Source organism: Ammodytes marinus (genome assembly GCF_949987685.1).
Source record: "Ammodytes marinus genome assembly, chromosome: 7".
Taxonomy (NCBI): domain Eukaryota; kingdom Metazoa; phylum Chordata; class Actinopteri; order Uranoscopiformes; family Ammodytidae; genus Ammodytes; species Ammodytes marinus.
Window position 1 is genome coordinate 6,114,858 of NC_137211.1, and position 16,484 is coordinate 6,131,341.

General features: G+C 41.9%; 1 protein-coding gene across 1 annotated transcript in view; it reads left to right on the forward strand.

Moving 5' to 3' along the window:
* The first annotated feature begins 984 nt into the window (after window positions 1-984).
* The window catches only part of hspg2 (heparan sulfate proteoglycan 2), a 98,704-nt gene continuing 83,204 nt past the window's right edge, over window positions 985-16,484 (forward strand). The window contains exon 1 of the mRNA XM_080030923.1: window positions 985-1,333. Coding sequence (XP_079887049.1) covers window positions 1,265-1,333 — 69 coding nt within the window. The 5' untranslated portion in view covers window positions 985-1,264. The remainder of the gene's footprint in view (window positions 1,334-16,484) is intronic.

The window sequence follows — 16,484 nt, forward strand, 5'->3', positions numbered from 1 at the left end:
AACGTTGCAAATAAAGAATTCTTTCAAGTGATACAGTGTGCGGGCGGGAGTCTAGAAGTTCCCTCTCCTACGCACCTGTTTGAAGAAACAGATGTGCAAAGTAAGCTATTGTTCATATCTTAATCTCTTTAACTGCACAAGTGTCTGTTTTATTGTTTGTATTTTTGTGACTTTTATGACTTTCCCTTATATAGCCTAAATGTTAGGTAATAGCCTACAATTTGTGTAATCTTCAAATGCTCCCCACATTTCTATGATAAAAGTCCCTGCAGGAAATGAATAAAACTAGTACTGGGTAGGCCTACATTTAGAATACTCAGATACTGTTTGCCTTGAATACAGTTTTACACTTTACATCATTTTGTGCTACTTTATAGGCCAACGTCTAGCCTAGGCCTACTCCCTTCTACTATGCACATGAAATAATACTCAATAACCTATAGTCGAGCCTAAATGTAGCCTATTAAATACTGTACTTTGACAAGTTTCTGCCTATTAAGTAGCCTACATTGACTTTTACTAGGCTAGTTTTTCTGCGAATAGACTTATGTGCCTAAGTAAAATATCTCAACTTGTACCACTGCCATAAAGTCAACATTTTGTAGGCTTTACTATGTCATAAACTAGACTTTACGTCAGCGTGTGCTGTTGCCTGACAACTACAATAGCTTTTTTTCCTTCTCCTCCGGGCAGGGTCGACGCACGTGAGGACTGTGTGGCGGCCACGTAAAGAGCGCGGGTGTATATTCGGTGGCGTCTCCCCCCACACTGGGATTAGCTGTCTTCTCTTTCAGCACTCCCTGAATTCCATTCCGCCTTTTACTTTTTCGGCACAGCTCTCTCTCTCTCTCCCTCTCTCCCTGCTCTATCCCAGCTCAGGACTTTCCCAGTGACTTTGCAAAGACTGCGCTTAGCCCCACAACAAGTCCTGTAAGTTTTCGGAGTGCACGCGAGGGAAGAGTCGATATTCTACGTTCCCTTGCTATAAAATATAAATAATACAAAATAGAAAGAAACAAAAAAATAAACCAAACCAAGCGCGAGGGGGGAAATAAAAGCCTCCCGTTTGTAGGCTACCTGTTGATGAAGTCCCACCGGGCGAGGGACGCAGAGGAGCAGCAGTCGGATTTCTTCTTCACAGAGAAGTTGATTCTGAAAAGGGGGCAGATATCACACCGCTCCGGTGGCCAGGAGGAGTGAAGGACCTCGTTTTTTTTTGCCTTTTCCCCCCGGCGGTTCGCAGCCTGTGCTGGGTCGGTGGAAAATGGGCACTCCGGTCACTTCGATCTGTGGACTTATCTTCACTTTGATTCTCACATGCCAGCTTGTTACTGTAAGTCAACTCAAACTTTACTTTTTCAAACTCCCCCACTCTGATCTTATGCTTTACCTTTTTTTTCCTCACCTATCTTGACCAATAAAACCTTATGTAGCCTACTAAGGTTAAATCAGAGTTACAAATCAGTGCTTGTATGTCCTATTAAAGGCAGACGCACTGAAAAAAAGAAGCATGCTATTTTTGTTGATTTAGTAGTGTGGTGCAGTGTGCTGCTGACATGCGTGATGTCTAACAGCTTCTAGCCCATGCAGTCAGTCATATCGGCGTCCACTGCAAAGATGCATTCAAAAGTTATATGACAAACTAGAAGCTGCTGTTGAGTGAAGCTGGGCTAAGTTTGTCCATAGAAACAAGCTATTCATAGTCTCCCTGGAGTTTTGAACTCCTAAACCTTCTCATACTTAGTTAGGGTGCTTTGCCTACAGTGCTGTTTTGTTCATTGTATAAAGCTGGTTTTATTTCATGAAAGTATGAGCAAAAACATGTGAAAATGTGCAAGTATTTATTGATAGTCTCCTGTGTCCTCACCTTAGATAGTATATAAAAGGTCCTCACACATTTAGACTGACTTGTTTTCTATGTCTTCCTTGTTAATGAATCATTCCTTCAAAATGAAAGTTGGGCTTTATTTTCAAAACGAAAAAAGTGGAAAAAATACTTTGTTGTTTAAGAGAAAGGGAAAACACCACTGATTGCACTTGTTCGTTGCCTTCTTTTTCCATCGTACAGTTAGGAGAGGGCACCATATTGGAAATGTCAACGTCTGTTTAAATATTCATATTATAACCTTAGGACTTCAATAGCAAATATTTTTCATTATCGATTCATCTTTCAATCAATAATCCAGTTTTTGATTAATATCTTTTACTATAAATGTCCAAAACGAGTTCTCGTGCCCAAGATTATTTCTCCAAATTTCTTATTTTGTCCGACGAATAGCTCCCAAACTCCAAAAATATTTAATTTTAAAGAAGCAAATCCTCACATTTCAGAAGCTGGAAAGACTTTACCTTATTGATTCATCGATAATCAAAATTGTTGCAGATAACTATCTGTCTATCAAGTCATTTTGTTGTTACTGTATGTCTGCTCCAGTGTATTGCCAATGAACTGTTTGGTATTCATCATGGCATAATCGATTATATTTCAGTCTGATATATTTTGGACATTGCTATATCTGTGGTATGAATCATATAGGTGATGATGAGCATTGCTTTGCTGCTGGGAATAGACCCCCCCTTGCCCACACCAAACCCTCCCCCCTCTCCATCTCAAGAATAGAAATCTGGTCTGGTCTCTCACCTTTATGCCCTCTAATAAACAGAGCTGTCATGGTTGAGGTATCTGTGACTCCTCTGTGTTGATTTGATCTGAAGTAAAAAACCTTTTTGAATGATGGGACATAGATGCGGTGGGCAGCGGACATAAATCTTACACCTGCCGGGTATAGAGTATACGAGCAGCTATATTCCAGAGACGTTTGGAAAGCTATAGTGTTGATGACTTCCCAAGGTATATTTAACATCCGGCCGTGGTGACATGCAATCGAGCTACCGAGCCTTTTCTTGTGGACGACGTAATCTATCACGCTCAAATTTGAGACGGAAGGTGCACTCACCTGCAACCTCGAAGGGCGACACAAGTTATGGATCTTCAATATCTTCGATCCAGCCAGTCCCCAGAGCAAAGGGCTATCATCATCTGTTGTGTGTGCCGACATTGGAAGGAAATTGGAGATGGCCCTCTTCACTTTACACACAGCCTTGATTGACTACCACCAGCCCAACAATACCGACATAATTGAATTATCCGGAACCACCTCAAGCATCTGTTTCTTGCATTATGACTTTGAATTACTACAGCAGGCGCACTGTCTCATGATTCAATTAAGCACCCGTACTGGTGTTACTATACGGGTCCTCTGGAATGTCAGGGTCATGCACATCAACTCAAAGCAAAGTCAATAAAGACTCTCTGTAGGTAAGAAGAGCTCTCCATCAACGAACATAAGTCATCCAATATCCAGCCCGTGAACCACCAGCATGTACTAGTATAAAAAATGATCCGAGGCCAAGTAGATTTACAGCTCAATGCTCAATAAATCCTGAAAAAAATGGCCACTCCCAAATCTGTATTGACTCATGTAAGTGTTTTACAAGTGTTAATGGATCAATGAGGCCAACGCATCTGGTCTAAATTCATCATTTATAAGAAATCGAGGTCACTTTGATTTGTGATGTATGGCATCAGACCAACCGTGAGCTCCCCACTGCTGGCAATTGGTATAGAGATCTCTCCCAGTATAGACTGTCACAAGTGTCCCTTAACTTCATTGGGGGTTGGGTTGGGGGAAGGGCGCCCTGGATTCCTATGACGATACAGTCTGCAGTGTGTGTGTGTGTGTGTGTCGTTGACTTAAATTGTTGTCTTGTTTAAATGCTGCCTTTTCATTGGGCTGCTAAATGCAGAGTGCGCTTGATTTGATGATTTATTTAGTCTGTGCCTGGTAATGCATCGACCAGGGTTGGCGGCGGTTGGTCCGTCTGTGTGGCGCGTTGTCGTTTCAGACCCTATAGGCTACCTGGTGCTTAATTCCCATTCAGAGTGGATGAGAGAGCACCACTATTGAGTTGCAAAGCCCCAGCAATGCAAACATCTACTCCACTCCACAGTTTGAACAGTGGGGAAGGTCTGCCCCCTCCAGACCCATTCACATAATTGCTTGAAGACTGGGTTCAGTAAACATTGCATTGTTGAATTATAGCCCCAGGAGAAGGGGGCCATCTTGGCAGACAGGACAATGCTGCAAGGAAGTGGCTCGCCCCCCTCTCCTCGAAGCACATGGGCACATATGGAGTCATTGGCATTTGTTGACACTGCAGTGAGGTGTGACTTGGGCGAGTATAGAGGTCAAAGAGGTGAGCGATCTGAACCTGACTCTGTTTCTCAATTCGGCAGGGGGTTCCTCTTTGATTTATTCACTGCCAAGATTAGCTCCCACACGCCGCACAGTTTCCGAAAACTTTTCACGTGTAATTTGCAGTTGCCACATGTCTTGCTGCTCTTGGAGGCTTCTCACAGTTTGACTTCACATGATAAATGTTTTGCATGACTCTGTGCAATGCGTTCATTCCAAAACACATGGCGCTCCAAGAAAAGCCGTCATAAATAAACAAGACCTGCATTCTGCATTTGTTTGCTGATGATGTTCTATATTATTTCTGTGGGTATTCTACTATTACAACATTTCCAATAGATGCAGGTGCTGGAAATATGACTTTTTTTCTTGTGAGTTTTTGCCTCCCTGCAGAGAAGTGAGCCTAAGGTTGTTGTTTTTTCAGCCGGTTACTCGGTTCCTTGAGCTAAAAGATGCCAAAAATATTAGTTTGGTACTTTTAAGGATCCCCAGTGTGGCCTCACCCTCAAGCCTGACTTTACTATACTGCTCCTTTTTCCTTTCCTCTTTTTCTGACTCCAGTTTGCAGCCAGTGCCATTTTTTTTTATTATTATTGAGCAGTTGAAATATAATCATTGCAGGCTTTTTTTCTTGAAGGAACCATATTTAATCTTAACCTCCGAGATCAGTAGGATACGTGAGAAGGAATGCAAATTAGGGATTTAGATTGGAGAGATAAATCAAAGCTATTAAAGATGGTTCAAATAAGTTTGGGGTTTTATCACCCCACCCTTGCCGGCTGGGACACATCATCAACACAACACACACTCACACAATCATGTCTTCTCACAATACCCTTTGCTCAATGGCTGCAGAAGCTTGCGCTGCTCTTTCATGCCCAGCGTTGCGTCCGAGTCATACAGAGGAGCCGACTGACTCCAAACACAGCTGCACCTCAGCTGGTACAGCAGCAACGCGGTGCATGTGCTGACATGCGAGCGCATACTCTTGAGTATCGCCTGTTGTAACTAGAGTCCCACTCTTTCCATTCACAGCTCTCCATACTTTTAAGTTTCCCTTCTCTAGAGATAATGACATGGCCTTTGTTTCAAACCAAAGCTCATGCCAGGTCAGGTACCATTGAATTAAACCCTAAAAGCTCTACGTGTAATGCTTTAATGTACCTCTTTTGGAGGTTATACATTTTAAGACATCAAAACCTCTCTGATGATGACCACACCTGCCGTTTACCTTCACTTTGATAACGCATTGCATTCAACACACCTACAAATGTTTGGATTGTTTTCTCTTCAACACTGCTCCAGTGTGGTGAGGAAGCAGTGGGTCCTAGTGAGGAAAGTGGCTATCCTTTCACTAAACAGGCCAACAACTGACTTACTGAAGTGCCCACAAGCAAGTATCTAAATTTCTACCCAGATTCTGGATTTTCCCTTTTTAGTGAACCCTGTCACCCGACCTTTGACCTGTGCAGTGCAGCAAGCATTTAAGGGATTTTTTTGTCAAGTGTCATTAGAATAGCATGTTCGCTAACCAGGTTGTATGATATGAAATTGTGAAATGGATAAAAGTATTAATGCAGCCAAACTGATGCCTATCGGCCCCCCTTTTGAGTACTTGCAGGCTTAACGTATCACTCTTCACTCCTGGGTTATGTCGCAATGGAGTTCATGCTGAGGTCACAGGATGTCTTGAGGACACAAGGCAGTCTACAACACAAGCAATAAAGATAACTCGCTCGTTGCTCGGAAGTATTTGCAGTAGAAAATTGCAATGGAAAAAAGATTTATTTCTCCTTCAGTCGGTTCTTGTATGAGGAGTGTTGGAATATAAACGTTCTTCTGAAAATTAAAAACAAGACGTATTTGCTCAGTTGGGAAAAAGTTGAAGTGTGTGAAGTGAATTTGGAATTCACTCATCTTTAGTAAATGATTAGTAAACAAATCTTTCGTTAGATGTACTATAGTCTGGCTTGACCACTTCAGCCAGCGTCTATTAAGCGCTGGCGTCGGCAAACAACGCTACGCCTCCATTGGCTGCTTCCCGGGGTTAGCCCCGCCGTAGATGATTGTGATTGGTTTAAAGAAATAAAAACAGGCCAGCCCAGTTTCCCCCCGAATAGACGGCTCTAAACGGAGTGCTTCCAGACCATACTACTTGCTGTAGTTTGGTCTGGCTTTGCGAGACTAGATGTACTACAACGCCACTGCAGAGCTTCAAATCTAACACAATTCGCTCCGTTAAGACTGTAATAAACTGGTACATACTCTGATTTTACCCTTCTTAAACAGCCACCTTCATTCTTTTCACATCGTATGTACTGGTCTTTTTTTCCAGGCTGGCACTCATTAGAAATTCATTGAAATGCTAAGTTAACTGTATTGCACTTTCCCTTTGAAGGTGCTCTGTAGTTGTCTGTGCCCTATTGAATCTGGCATTGTCTTGGCTAGAGGCATTGATGCGAAGTCACTTGAGCATTCAGCTTTTTTTCTTCGCTCAAGGAAGCTGCTGCATTGTCTTGTGTGGTCCCTCCCAACTTATACAGCTACCCTGATGGGGGTTGCTGCCCTTCTCTTGAAAGACGCTCTTGTGTCTTGCGAACAAAATGGATTTTTTTTCAGGGTACTTAAAGTTGCTAAAGGAATGCTATCGTTCTTTTTTTTCTACTCCATTGTCTTTTGAACCCAGGTTCGACCCTGACATCCTGTGAAGTGTGTATACGAAAATCCCACCCTAGTGTCTTATCAGAGCTGACGATTTATCACTCCCTGAGACTAGTAGCACCCTGCCTCCACTTCCTCTTACTGTACAACAAGTCTCTACCTGTGAAATGGTGAGGCTTCCATTTTTGCATGACTTTATTGTAACCTTAAGAAGATGCATATTCAAGTAAGCTGTTGTTAAACCCTTGATGTTCGCAGCGGGTTGTCGACAAGTGGAATTTTGCAGGCTTCACGGTGTCATGGCTCAGTGAAAAGTAAATACAGGGGAAACACTTCCTCTTCCTGCTCACTTTTACTCAATTCAGAAACTTGTTTGTAGGCAGCCATACATCTACTGCTCATCATAGCAGCATAGCAACAGGTAAACCGCTACCAAATGTCAGCCTTTCGATACCACTGTTAAGATATATACTCCTTATTGCGTCTCGCTGGTTTACAGAGGAGTTTAGTTCTCAGGTACTGAGGCTGAGGGGGCCTTCAGGACAGAGCTGCACCAGTCTGGTCTATGTTATCATGGCAGCTGCTGTCCCACCAGACATAACAAGTCTTTTACTTTGTAATACACACATGCACATCCACGTGCACGTCCACACACACTCCGGCACTTGTTCTTCTCAAAGGAATTTGTCTGTCTTTGTGGTTTTCACCCTCTGTCCTTCGTATTTCTGCTCATTGGTGATACAATCTCAGAATCCCCTGCACATTGGAAGTGAGTGGTTAAACAGGATTGATAGTATTGATGTGGAGAAGTCATTTCTACCCACCTGACCGCCTGTAACAAGGAAGGCAGTTTGGAAAAGTGATATACCTTAAAGAGCTTAAAAGGGAATGAGTTTGTGGTTATGAGGTTACTGGCAGCCCATTGTATCGGTGCACTGGCTTATGATGGTCTACAAAATGTGTCCCTTGCTGAGTCACCATCCTGTAGGGGAAATGAAACCTGGAATTATCTACAGGGCAGGAGGACCCCACTTCCCCTGAAGCAAAGTTTATTCAGGCTTTCCTGTGTGTAGTCAATGTCCTGCTCTATATACTGGATGCTGAAAGAACGGGGGTTTTTCAGTTTTTCCAACCCCCATACCCATTTTTTCCCTCTGGAGAGCTTTTATTTTTTAAAAGTTTTTCTGCATTCGTATCTCAACAACGAGTATTATTAATATTAAAAAATCTATCCTCTGTAGTTTTTCACGCAGTAAATAAATACAGGCATGTATGACAGCTTCTAATTCAGTGCACAGTGAGATCTCATTCATTCTGAGTGTGCAACGCTTTGCAAAAGTTTCCACGAGTTTTCATAACTTGGAAGGAACAAGCTGGAACTGAGGATTTGATGAATTTATGAATTAATTAAGCCACAGTACAAGCCCTCGTTGTTATTATTTTTCTCTCTGTGCTAGAATGTCTTATTTGAATTTAATTCACAGCATGTTACAACACAGCAAAAACTGCTTGCTAGGAAGTATTTTCCATGCAGGTTTGTTGCTTTTGAAGATGCATGTTCCATGCCATGAGCCAGACTGTGTTGTAATGGAAAAAGTCTTTGATCCACACACACACACACACACACACACACACACACACACACACACACACACACACACACACACACACACACACACACACACACACACACACACACACACACACACACACACTCATTCAGATCCCAGAGACTTTGACCTGAATGAATGAAGCAGAAAACGTGTTTCCGCCATTAGAGTTCGGCAAATGCAAATCATTGGCCGCATCAAGAGGAACACAAGAATACTGTACACAAAAGCTATTTTTATAGTAAATCAAATTATATGAGATAATGTTTAACAATACGACTTTAAGCTTGACCTGATGTACCTCAGTTAGTGTTGTCGTGCCTGTTACATTTTATTTTCTCTCAAGGAACAATATTCAGTTTACATTGATAACCATGACAGATTTACCGTCAAAATCACAAAGTAATTGTTAAACAAGTGGTCTGTGTTTTCAGCCAGCTGGAATGACGACTGTGTTGAAATTCAGTGTTTTACCATGTATGTGTTCTTTATGACGATCACACCACCTTTAGTACACATCTTTGTGGAACAGTTTGTGAGGTGCAACAGTATAGCATACAGCAGGCAGTTACTTCTGTGTGAGAACCAAGCCATTGATAAGAATGGAATGTGTGGACCCTGTTGGTCAGCGAATGTCTCACTAGATTAAAATCACAGATACTTCTTTGCTGCTGGAAACCATCAGCATTGAGGCTTCTGTTCATTTTCAAATGCACCGCCCGATAGAAGATGAGTCAAAGATTCCAGATTTGATCTTTATTCTTGTACTGCCAGCTAAATACAAATAAATACAAATACTCCTTAATAACCATGCTGACTTTAGTAGCTTAGCCTCCCTTATGTGCCCTGAGGCTTGACACTATGCAAGTCTACCCAGTACCTGGCAAGCCTATTCAAGCTGAACACTGGCCTTGTTAAACAGTTGGTAAGGCAAAGGGAAATTTCTGTGGCTTCAGACTGAAGTGGCTGTATATAATTTTCTCTTCACCCAAACCATCTGATAATCCTGAGGAATGAGAAGCCATTTAAAAACTCATCTTAAAGGCTTGTTTATGTTCTACTGAAAGTAGCAGTTTACATTTTAATCAGGGATGGTATGGATAGAGAAAACCAACGGATGAGACTCTATTCCAGAATTTGGAAAGATCAAGTTTGAAACCCAACAGTATATTAATCAATGGGGGAGTTGCATTTCTGACATATAAATGGTTATCTTCTCTGGATGAATGAGTTTGTATTCTCTGTTTAGACATGCCATATACAGTAAGTAGCTGGTGACCACCAACAATGCCTTTACAACACCACACCACTTAAGACCGAGTCATGGGAACAGCAGCTGTTGAGCATTGCAGATTGTTTAAAATGAATGCACAGCTGTTGGAGTATTGGATAAAGTTTGACGTTCATAAATCCATTTCAGAATGATTTCCTTAATCCCTTTAAATAATCAACACTCATTGTTTGTGATAATCCAAATCACTGCTCTTGGTTGAACTTGATGTTCTTCCTTGATCATCAGAGACAGTGTAGGCCTCCCTTTTCTTTTCGTCTTCATGCAGGCAGCACCTCCAGCCAAGTTAGGCAATTATTGCTTTAAAAGGGGCAATTAAATGGTTCTTCCCCTGAACTGAGGGCCTGTGTGATTTATTTGGACTGCGAGTGCATAGAGGAGGCTCTTTCAGCTGTGCCAGGACGGAGAGGCCCTGCCTACCCTACCAGGCTCCACCTGCTGAGGCTCTATTATGACTGTGGCGTGGGTACAAGGAGTGTAGATGGGGGCACAGCGGGGGCCAACATTTGGCACAAACACTAGATCTCCTTCACAGACATTCATGTTGCCTTTTCATGTTTAACTTCAGAATATTGTTTCACCAGGACTTTCCTGGTGCATGAATAATGGGAAATAATGCATAGCATACTGTACATTGTTTACCATGTCCCTGCACCCATCCAACCCCCTGGGCAGGAATACTTAGAAGCTTGAAAAAATGCAATGCAATGGGAAAAAAAGAAAAATTGCAAGCAAAAGCAATTATTAAGTATTTTTGTCCCTTTTTTATTTATATTCTTGCATACTTGCTGTTCTGTTATTGCTCATTGTCTTAGACGGCAAAGATTCACTGTAAGGAATTGTCAGCATGGTCAGATGGTGTGATGTGGTGACGTAACCTCACTGGTGAAAGCTGACTCTTAAATTATCCTCTTTTGCTTCTTTTTTTCCTTGAAAGGTCATGAACTGGCTTGCGCTGGCTTGTCTATTAGCAGCACAGTGATGAGTCATAGGTAGAGCAGTCTGCAGTTTAGTTTCACTGCCTTCACTCGTACCTGACTGGTTCCCTTCGCTGATTAACCACCGGGTCTCGGCGTATTTTCACACGAACTCACAGGGGCCCCATGCCTATAATTACCTCTTATTATAGTAGGAAATGGATCTCTCACATCTGCTTCCAATGAATGGCCAGGTTAGCCCTCCTGCTTTCTTGTATTATTGCATAAACCTCTGGCAAACAGATGTCTTTGTAGGTGTGAGCACACCTTCAAATTAAGGCCTGTCGCTGAATTATGAGGACAGGTGAAATTTGTCTGTCAACTGTTTTGAGGAAGATACTCCCAGACGTTGTTTATGGTTGACGGCGGTCGCCCTCAGGTTTGTTGTTTCGTTGGTTTGAAGCCAGAAGGATGTTTTAGGCCCTTAATAATGCCTTGAAAGTCTACTATTCACTAAACACAATTTAGCCTCTTTTATCATATTATGTTATTGTTATGATAACAGTTATATTAATGGAATAAGGGCTCTCTAATTGACCCACATTTTTTAGTTTAACTACAGACTTTTATGTCTTGCTCCCGGCTAATTGTAATGGGAGCTTCTGATAAAGCAAAGGACCAGGCTTGTAAAAAGCCTCTTGCAAAGTAAACGTCTGCATTGAATGGCCTTAATAAAGGTTTAGTAAGATAACCACTAACACATTGGCAAGCTGGGAACATGCTAGCAATGGTCACTCTCATTACCTCTCGAGTCTTCTATTTTCTCTGTACTGCGCTGTTTAATCCCTCCTGGTATTTGTATTTTTACATTTTCAAACACTGTTGGTGGTTTTAGATCCATAGACGACTGTGTACATTAAGACTTATTCTCTTATTAGGTGTAATCACTTGTGTGCTGCTGATGACTTCCCTGTGTTCAACAGAAGACTACAAAAATAAGATCCAGGTTGTGAAAAGTTTACCTTTTTTCTCTCGTTTTCTTTAAGAATACATACCCTTGTTTTAATACTGTAGTGATGATATTCAGTAACTTATCAGTAAAGTCAAACAGATGCAACATATTTGCTGACATACTGTAAACCCGCAATTATTCATTGGGATCCTGTCTGTTTTTGCCTGCTTAACACTTTTGTGAGTGCTGTGCTTTGCATTAGATATTTTTTGCTCTAAACATGTAGGCAGTTTATTTTTGGGACTATCTTTTGGAGGAAGGGTAAAGGAAGTGTTTAATTTGGCCTAGGGATTTTATCTGCCTCTCAAAGCGTTAGATCCAGCAGGCGTGGTCCTTTGTGGGGGAATTCCTACCCCGAGATCATCAAGCAAAGGGGTTTGCTGTCAGGCCTACTGAAAAGCTCTTTTATCACTCTTAGTCGGATATACATGCTGGTGGATTTATCAGCATAGCACAAAATACTGCCTGCAGTCTGGGGAGCATTTAAACCAGATGAGCGTGAAGGTTTTATATTTATTGTCTCATTTTATAAATCTTTTTGTTCCAGAGGGGACCATTTTGCTTTTTAAATCAATCTGTGAATCATGGCAACTGTAATCACACCCTGCTATCCAATCTGTGTGATAGACTGGTGAATGATCCCCGCAGGGAAACGGTCTAGACAGGAAGATTCCTGGGCTAGGCAAGGTAATATGTGGGTTAATTAACTGATACAGTCAGTATCTGAATACAAAATGTCATGTCATTTAAGCATGACTCATACTGAAAAGATTTAACTTAAGATAAACAGTATAAGCAGTGATGACTGATGGAAAACCCATTCAAGGCAATGTCAGGGTACTATATTCACACCTTTAGGCATTGTGTTCGATGGCAATATAGTACAGATATGTGTGTCAAATTAAAACTACCTGCACCATTGTTGACGTCTTTGAATGTTTTTGCATTTTTTACTAACAAATTGACAGATAGGCCTACTGTGCCGTCAGGCCTGCAAATCTGTGAATAATGAAGGAACAAATCTTAAGCGACTCAAGAGACTCTTGTTGAGCCCCTTGTTGACCTTGGCCAAAAGTAATGACGGGACTACTGTTTATCTCCCATGCAACAGCTTTTCCCCCGGCCCTTATTTATGACCATATCTTCATCCTGCACTCTCTTAGTTTGCTTATCCAAAGTCTGCTCTGAGACTTAGGTTTTGGCTTGGTTTTCCCTACTTGTTCCTAATGTTGGAGGCATGGCAACAGTATAAGGAACTTCTTGTGCAGTGTTTGACTGTTTAAACAACAGTTGCCAAAACGTATTAGTCATTAGTGATTTTTCTCATAAATTCTTCACATTGACAAGAAGAATTTATGTGCTGACAAATTATGATGAAAATCATAGGTTGCATTTATGGGCTAAAAAAGGTATAAAAATAGCAAAATACAGACAACCTGAAACATGAGCCTAGTGGAATAGGCATTGCTTACCCTGAGTAATACAGGTTAACTAATCCTATTTATAGGGTCGGGTTTTCTGGCCTGCCAAAATAAAAGTGCCATACACCTGTAGAAATCCAACCTTCAAAACACTCGGATTCCCTAGATCCTTCTCCTTGAACCAGCCTCAAGAACATAATCCGGTTCTTTGCAAGTGTCCTGCCCCTTGATCCTTTGTCAAGGGGTGACAGAGGGAGTCTGAGTCAAGGCTTTACATTTTGAATGGAGCAGGTTAGAGCCAATCAGAATCAAGGCATTTTATGCCGACAAAGTGGACACCTGATCCCCTCTCACATGCCGAACCCAATAATTGGCTTCAGGAATGTTCACATTTCTCTGGTTTAGGGTATCGTTAAAGAAGTAAAGCTTTCTGGCCTTTGGATGGTGGTTACGATTTGCCTTGATCCCTGAATTGGTGGAAATAAATGACTTCCCTCACCAAACATAGAAGACAACCTGCAGGAAAGTCCCTTGTTAGGCTGAAGCTTAAGATCACATCTCCAGTAGCCAGAGTGTGGGCGGATTTGCTTCAAAACATTCATGTCTATTTTTGGTCATTAGAAATTGGTTGCTGTCAAAGCAAAATCACCCTATTGTAGCAGGAGAAGTTAAATAAGTATACACAGATCTTTCTGCTGAATCACATTCTCACAGTCTCTGAGTACATGTTCCTACTGTCAGGAGCTTACCAAAATGTGAGTAGATCTTGAGTCGTGTGCTTTACAGATGTGGGTGTGCCAGTATGCTGAGCAACAGTTGGCTGTGCATTCCACCACTCAGAGCCTTTTCTGAAACATGGCTTTCTTCAGTGTTTATTGGTTTTTGTCCAGCCCTAACCTCAAATTGGTGGGGGTGAGGGGGTTGCCAGCCACAGCAGCAGAAAGCCTACTGTACTGGGCCTGGCTTAGGATCGTTTTGGAAAATGCAAGTGTAGAGTTTAGCATTGGGGAGAGCCTTGCACAAAAGCATCATTGAAAATGTTGGGGATATTTAATTCAAGCTACACAAACAACCATTAAACACATGAGTGTTACTGTTATAGCTACAAGCTATGGGAAAGTGCAGTGACGAGCATCCCTCCATGTCTTTAAACACTTTTTTCTGGCAAGTAATACAGGTTCAATTCCACTGAGCTGTACAGTATAGTTAGATCAGTACCGCACACAATTATTTGTGTTTCAATTGTCAACAGTTGGGAAGGGTACCAACATCAGTGTACTGTGCAAAACCTATTTTGGTCGCCCATTCGTGGTCCCAAGAGGGTGTAGCTACACACTGCAGTACATTGAATTGTCGACAGGATAGTATTTTCCGTGAGATAAACCGCCATTTTTAAAAGGTTGATGCAATTTAATTGGCAAGGCATTAGTAAACATGTCTTTTCTGAAATGGCACAGAGTCCTGACGATGTCTCCTCACTAGACCTTACCCCCATGTTCTGTCCTGCACTAACTCTGGCTGCCGGGCCTCTGGAGGAGGGTGTAATAACACCTGCAGCTACGCAGCTCCTGAGGTATTTTTATCTCCCCCTGGAATTCCTGCTCTGTTCTCAAAGATCTCCTGTCTAAATGCATGGGAACCCAGTCGCTGGTGGTCCTTGACATATATTATCCAATGAGTCACCAGCCTTACTCGTATCCCCTTCATTCCCACAGACATCTTGCTACATTGAACCCAACGCTCACAACTGCCTTTGGGAATTGTTAGTTGTGTGAACAAGGATACACACAACTTTCCATGACCAAAATGAGAGCAGCATTTTGTATCAGGATGATGTAAGCCACCAGCAGCTGTTGAACTGCTGAGGGGAAAACGCCTCGGGATGTGAATTTCACATTCACAATTTCTCTCAAAATGCATAGGCAGTGTATTCTTCCCAGCCTTTGATTAGAACCCATAAAGTATATTTACTTAACTATTTAATGTGCATGTCAGATTCAGTTCCTGAATGAGTGACTTCATAATTTGAAAGCAAGAGTGCCCTCCAAAGGGTTATTACAATACATATTTCACTATAGCTACTGTGAATGCTATTGTTTATGCCTGAAGACAAAAAGTAGTCCAACATCTTTTCTGAAAGTTCTATCATATGACCCTCGGGTGCAAAGTACCCATTGTGAATGGCTTTGCGTGGTGTAAATGTGTTTCAGATTTCTTTTTCATCATTTGAATCACCCATGATACTCACATGGATATTTGTTATCTGGAAATTTGAGATGAATGTTGAAGATTATAGAGAAAGCCCTTTTCATGCTTTTCTGTGTGGGCTGTGATTAAAGCTGACCTTTTCATGTTGCCCATGGATATTTCGTACTGTTCTGCAAGTGGGTCCAAGACAGATCTGATTTCTCCCACTCTGTTCTGTTGTCTACTCCCACTTTTGGCATTCCCATGGTGCACAGGTTAGCAAAAAACAGCTGGCAGGTAATTTCCAATGGGGAGGATGGAGGGGGGCCTTGAAAGACGAGGATAACCTCTGAATGCCTTCTTTTCTTTCCTTTGATGATTTTGTCAACATCAGACTGCAGTGTCTTGTTTTCTCTGCAGTGCTGAACATCTGGAGAGGAGCATAGCCGTTGTGTCTGATACAGCCCTATTATGTTTATATTAATGGCATAAACAGCTGATAGGGAATATTTTTCTTCTCACAGCTTCCGTGGCCCTTTTTTTGGCACAGCTAACAGATAGTATTATTGAAAAAGTTGTGGGAAAGAAAATTAAAAAAGACTTTGATGTGCAGATGGCGCCCACAAAGGGTTCTGTTCAGCTAACAGCAGGTTTTGTTGTAATGTTATAAGCTCAAAGTGCATCTTGGGTTACCAAACAAAGACCCCTCAAAACTCACGGTTTGAGAAGCTCAACATGTTGGAACTGCTCTGCGTTCCAAAAGCTTCACCATGGTACCCTGACAAATCCCAGTTAATTACTAGATACCCAGCCCCAATGGCATGACCTTGGGAACTGGTGAAAAGTGGGATTTACTAACATGAAAATATTCCCTCGGGCCAGGTTGCTAGATGGTATTTTGTCCTTGGTCAAAAAGATTGAGGTGCTACACTGTTCTCACAAAGTCTGTTCATGAGCAGTCAAGATGCACATTATTCATTTCTGCACCTTGGTGGAAAGTCTATATTAGCTGCTATACTCCAACGGTCCAATTTGTTCCAGAGATGGTTACATGAGAACGATTTTGTCTACTTAGCCTGTTCTTCCCACAGTGTAAACAAAACCAAACAAGTATGATACACGGGGGGCT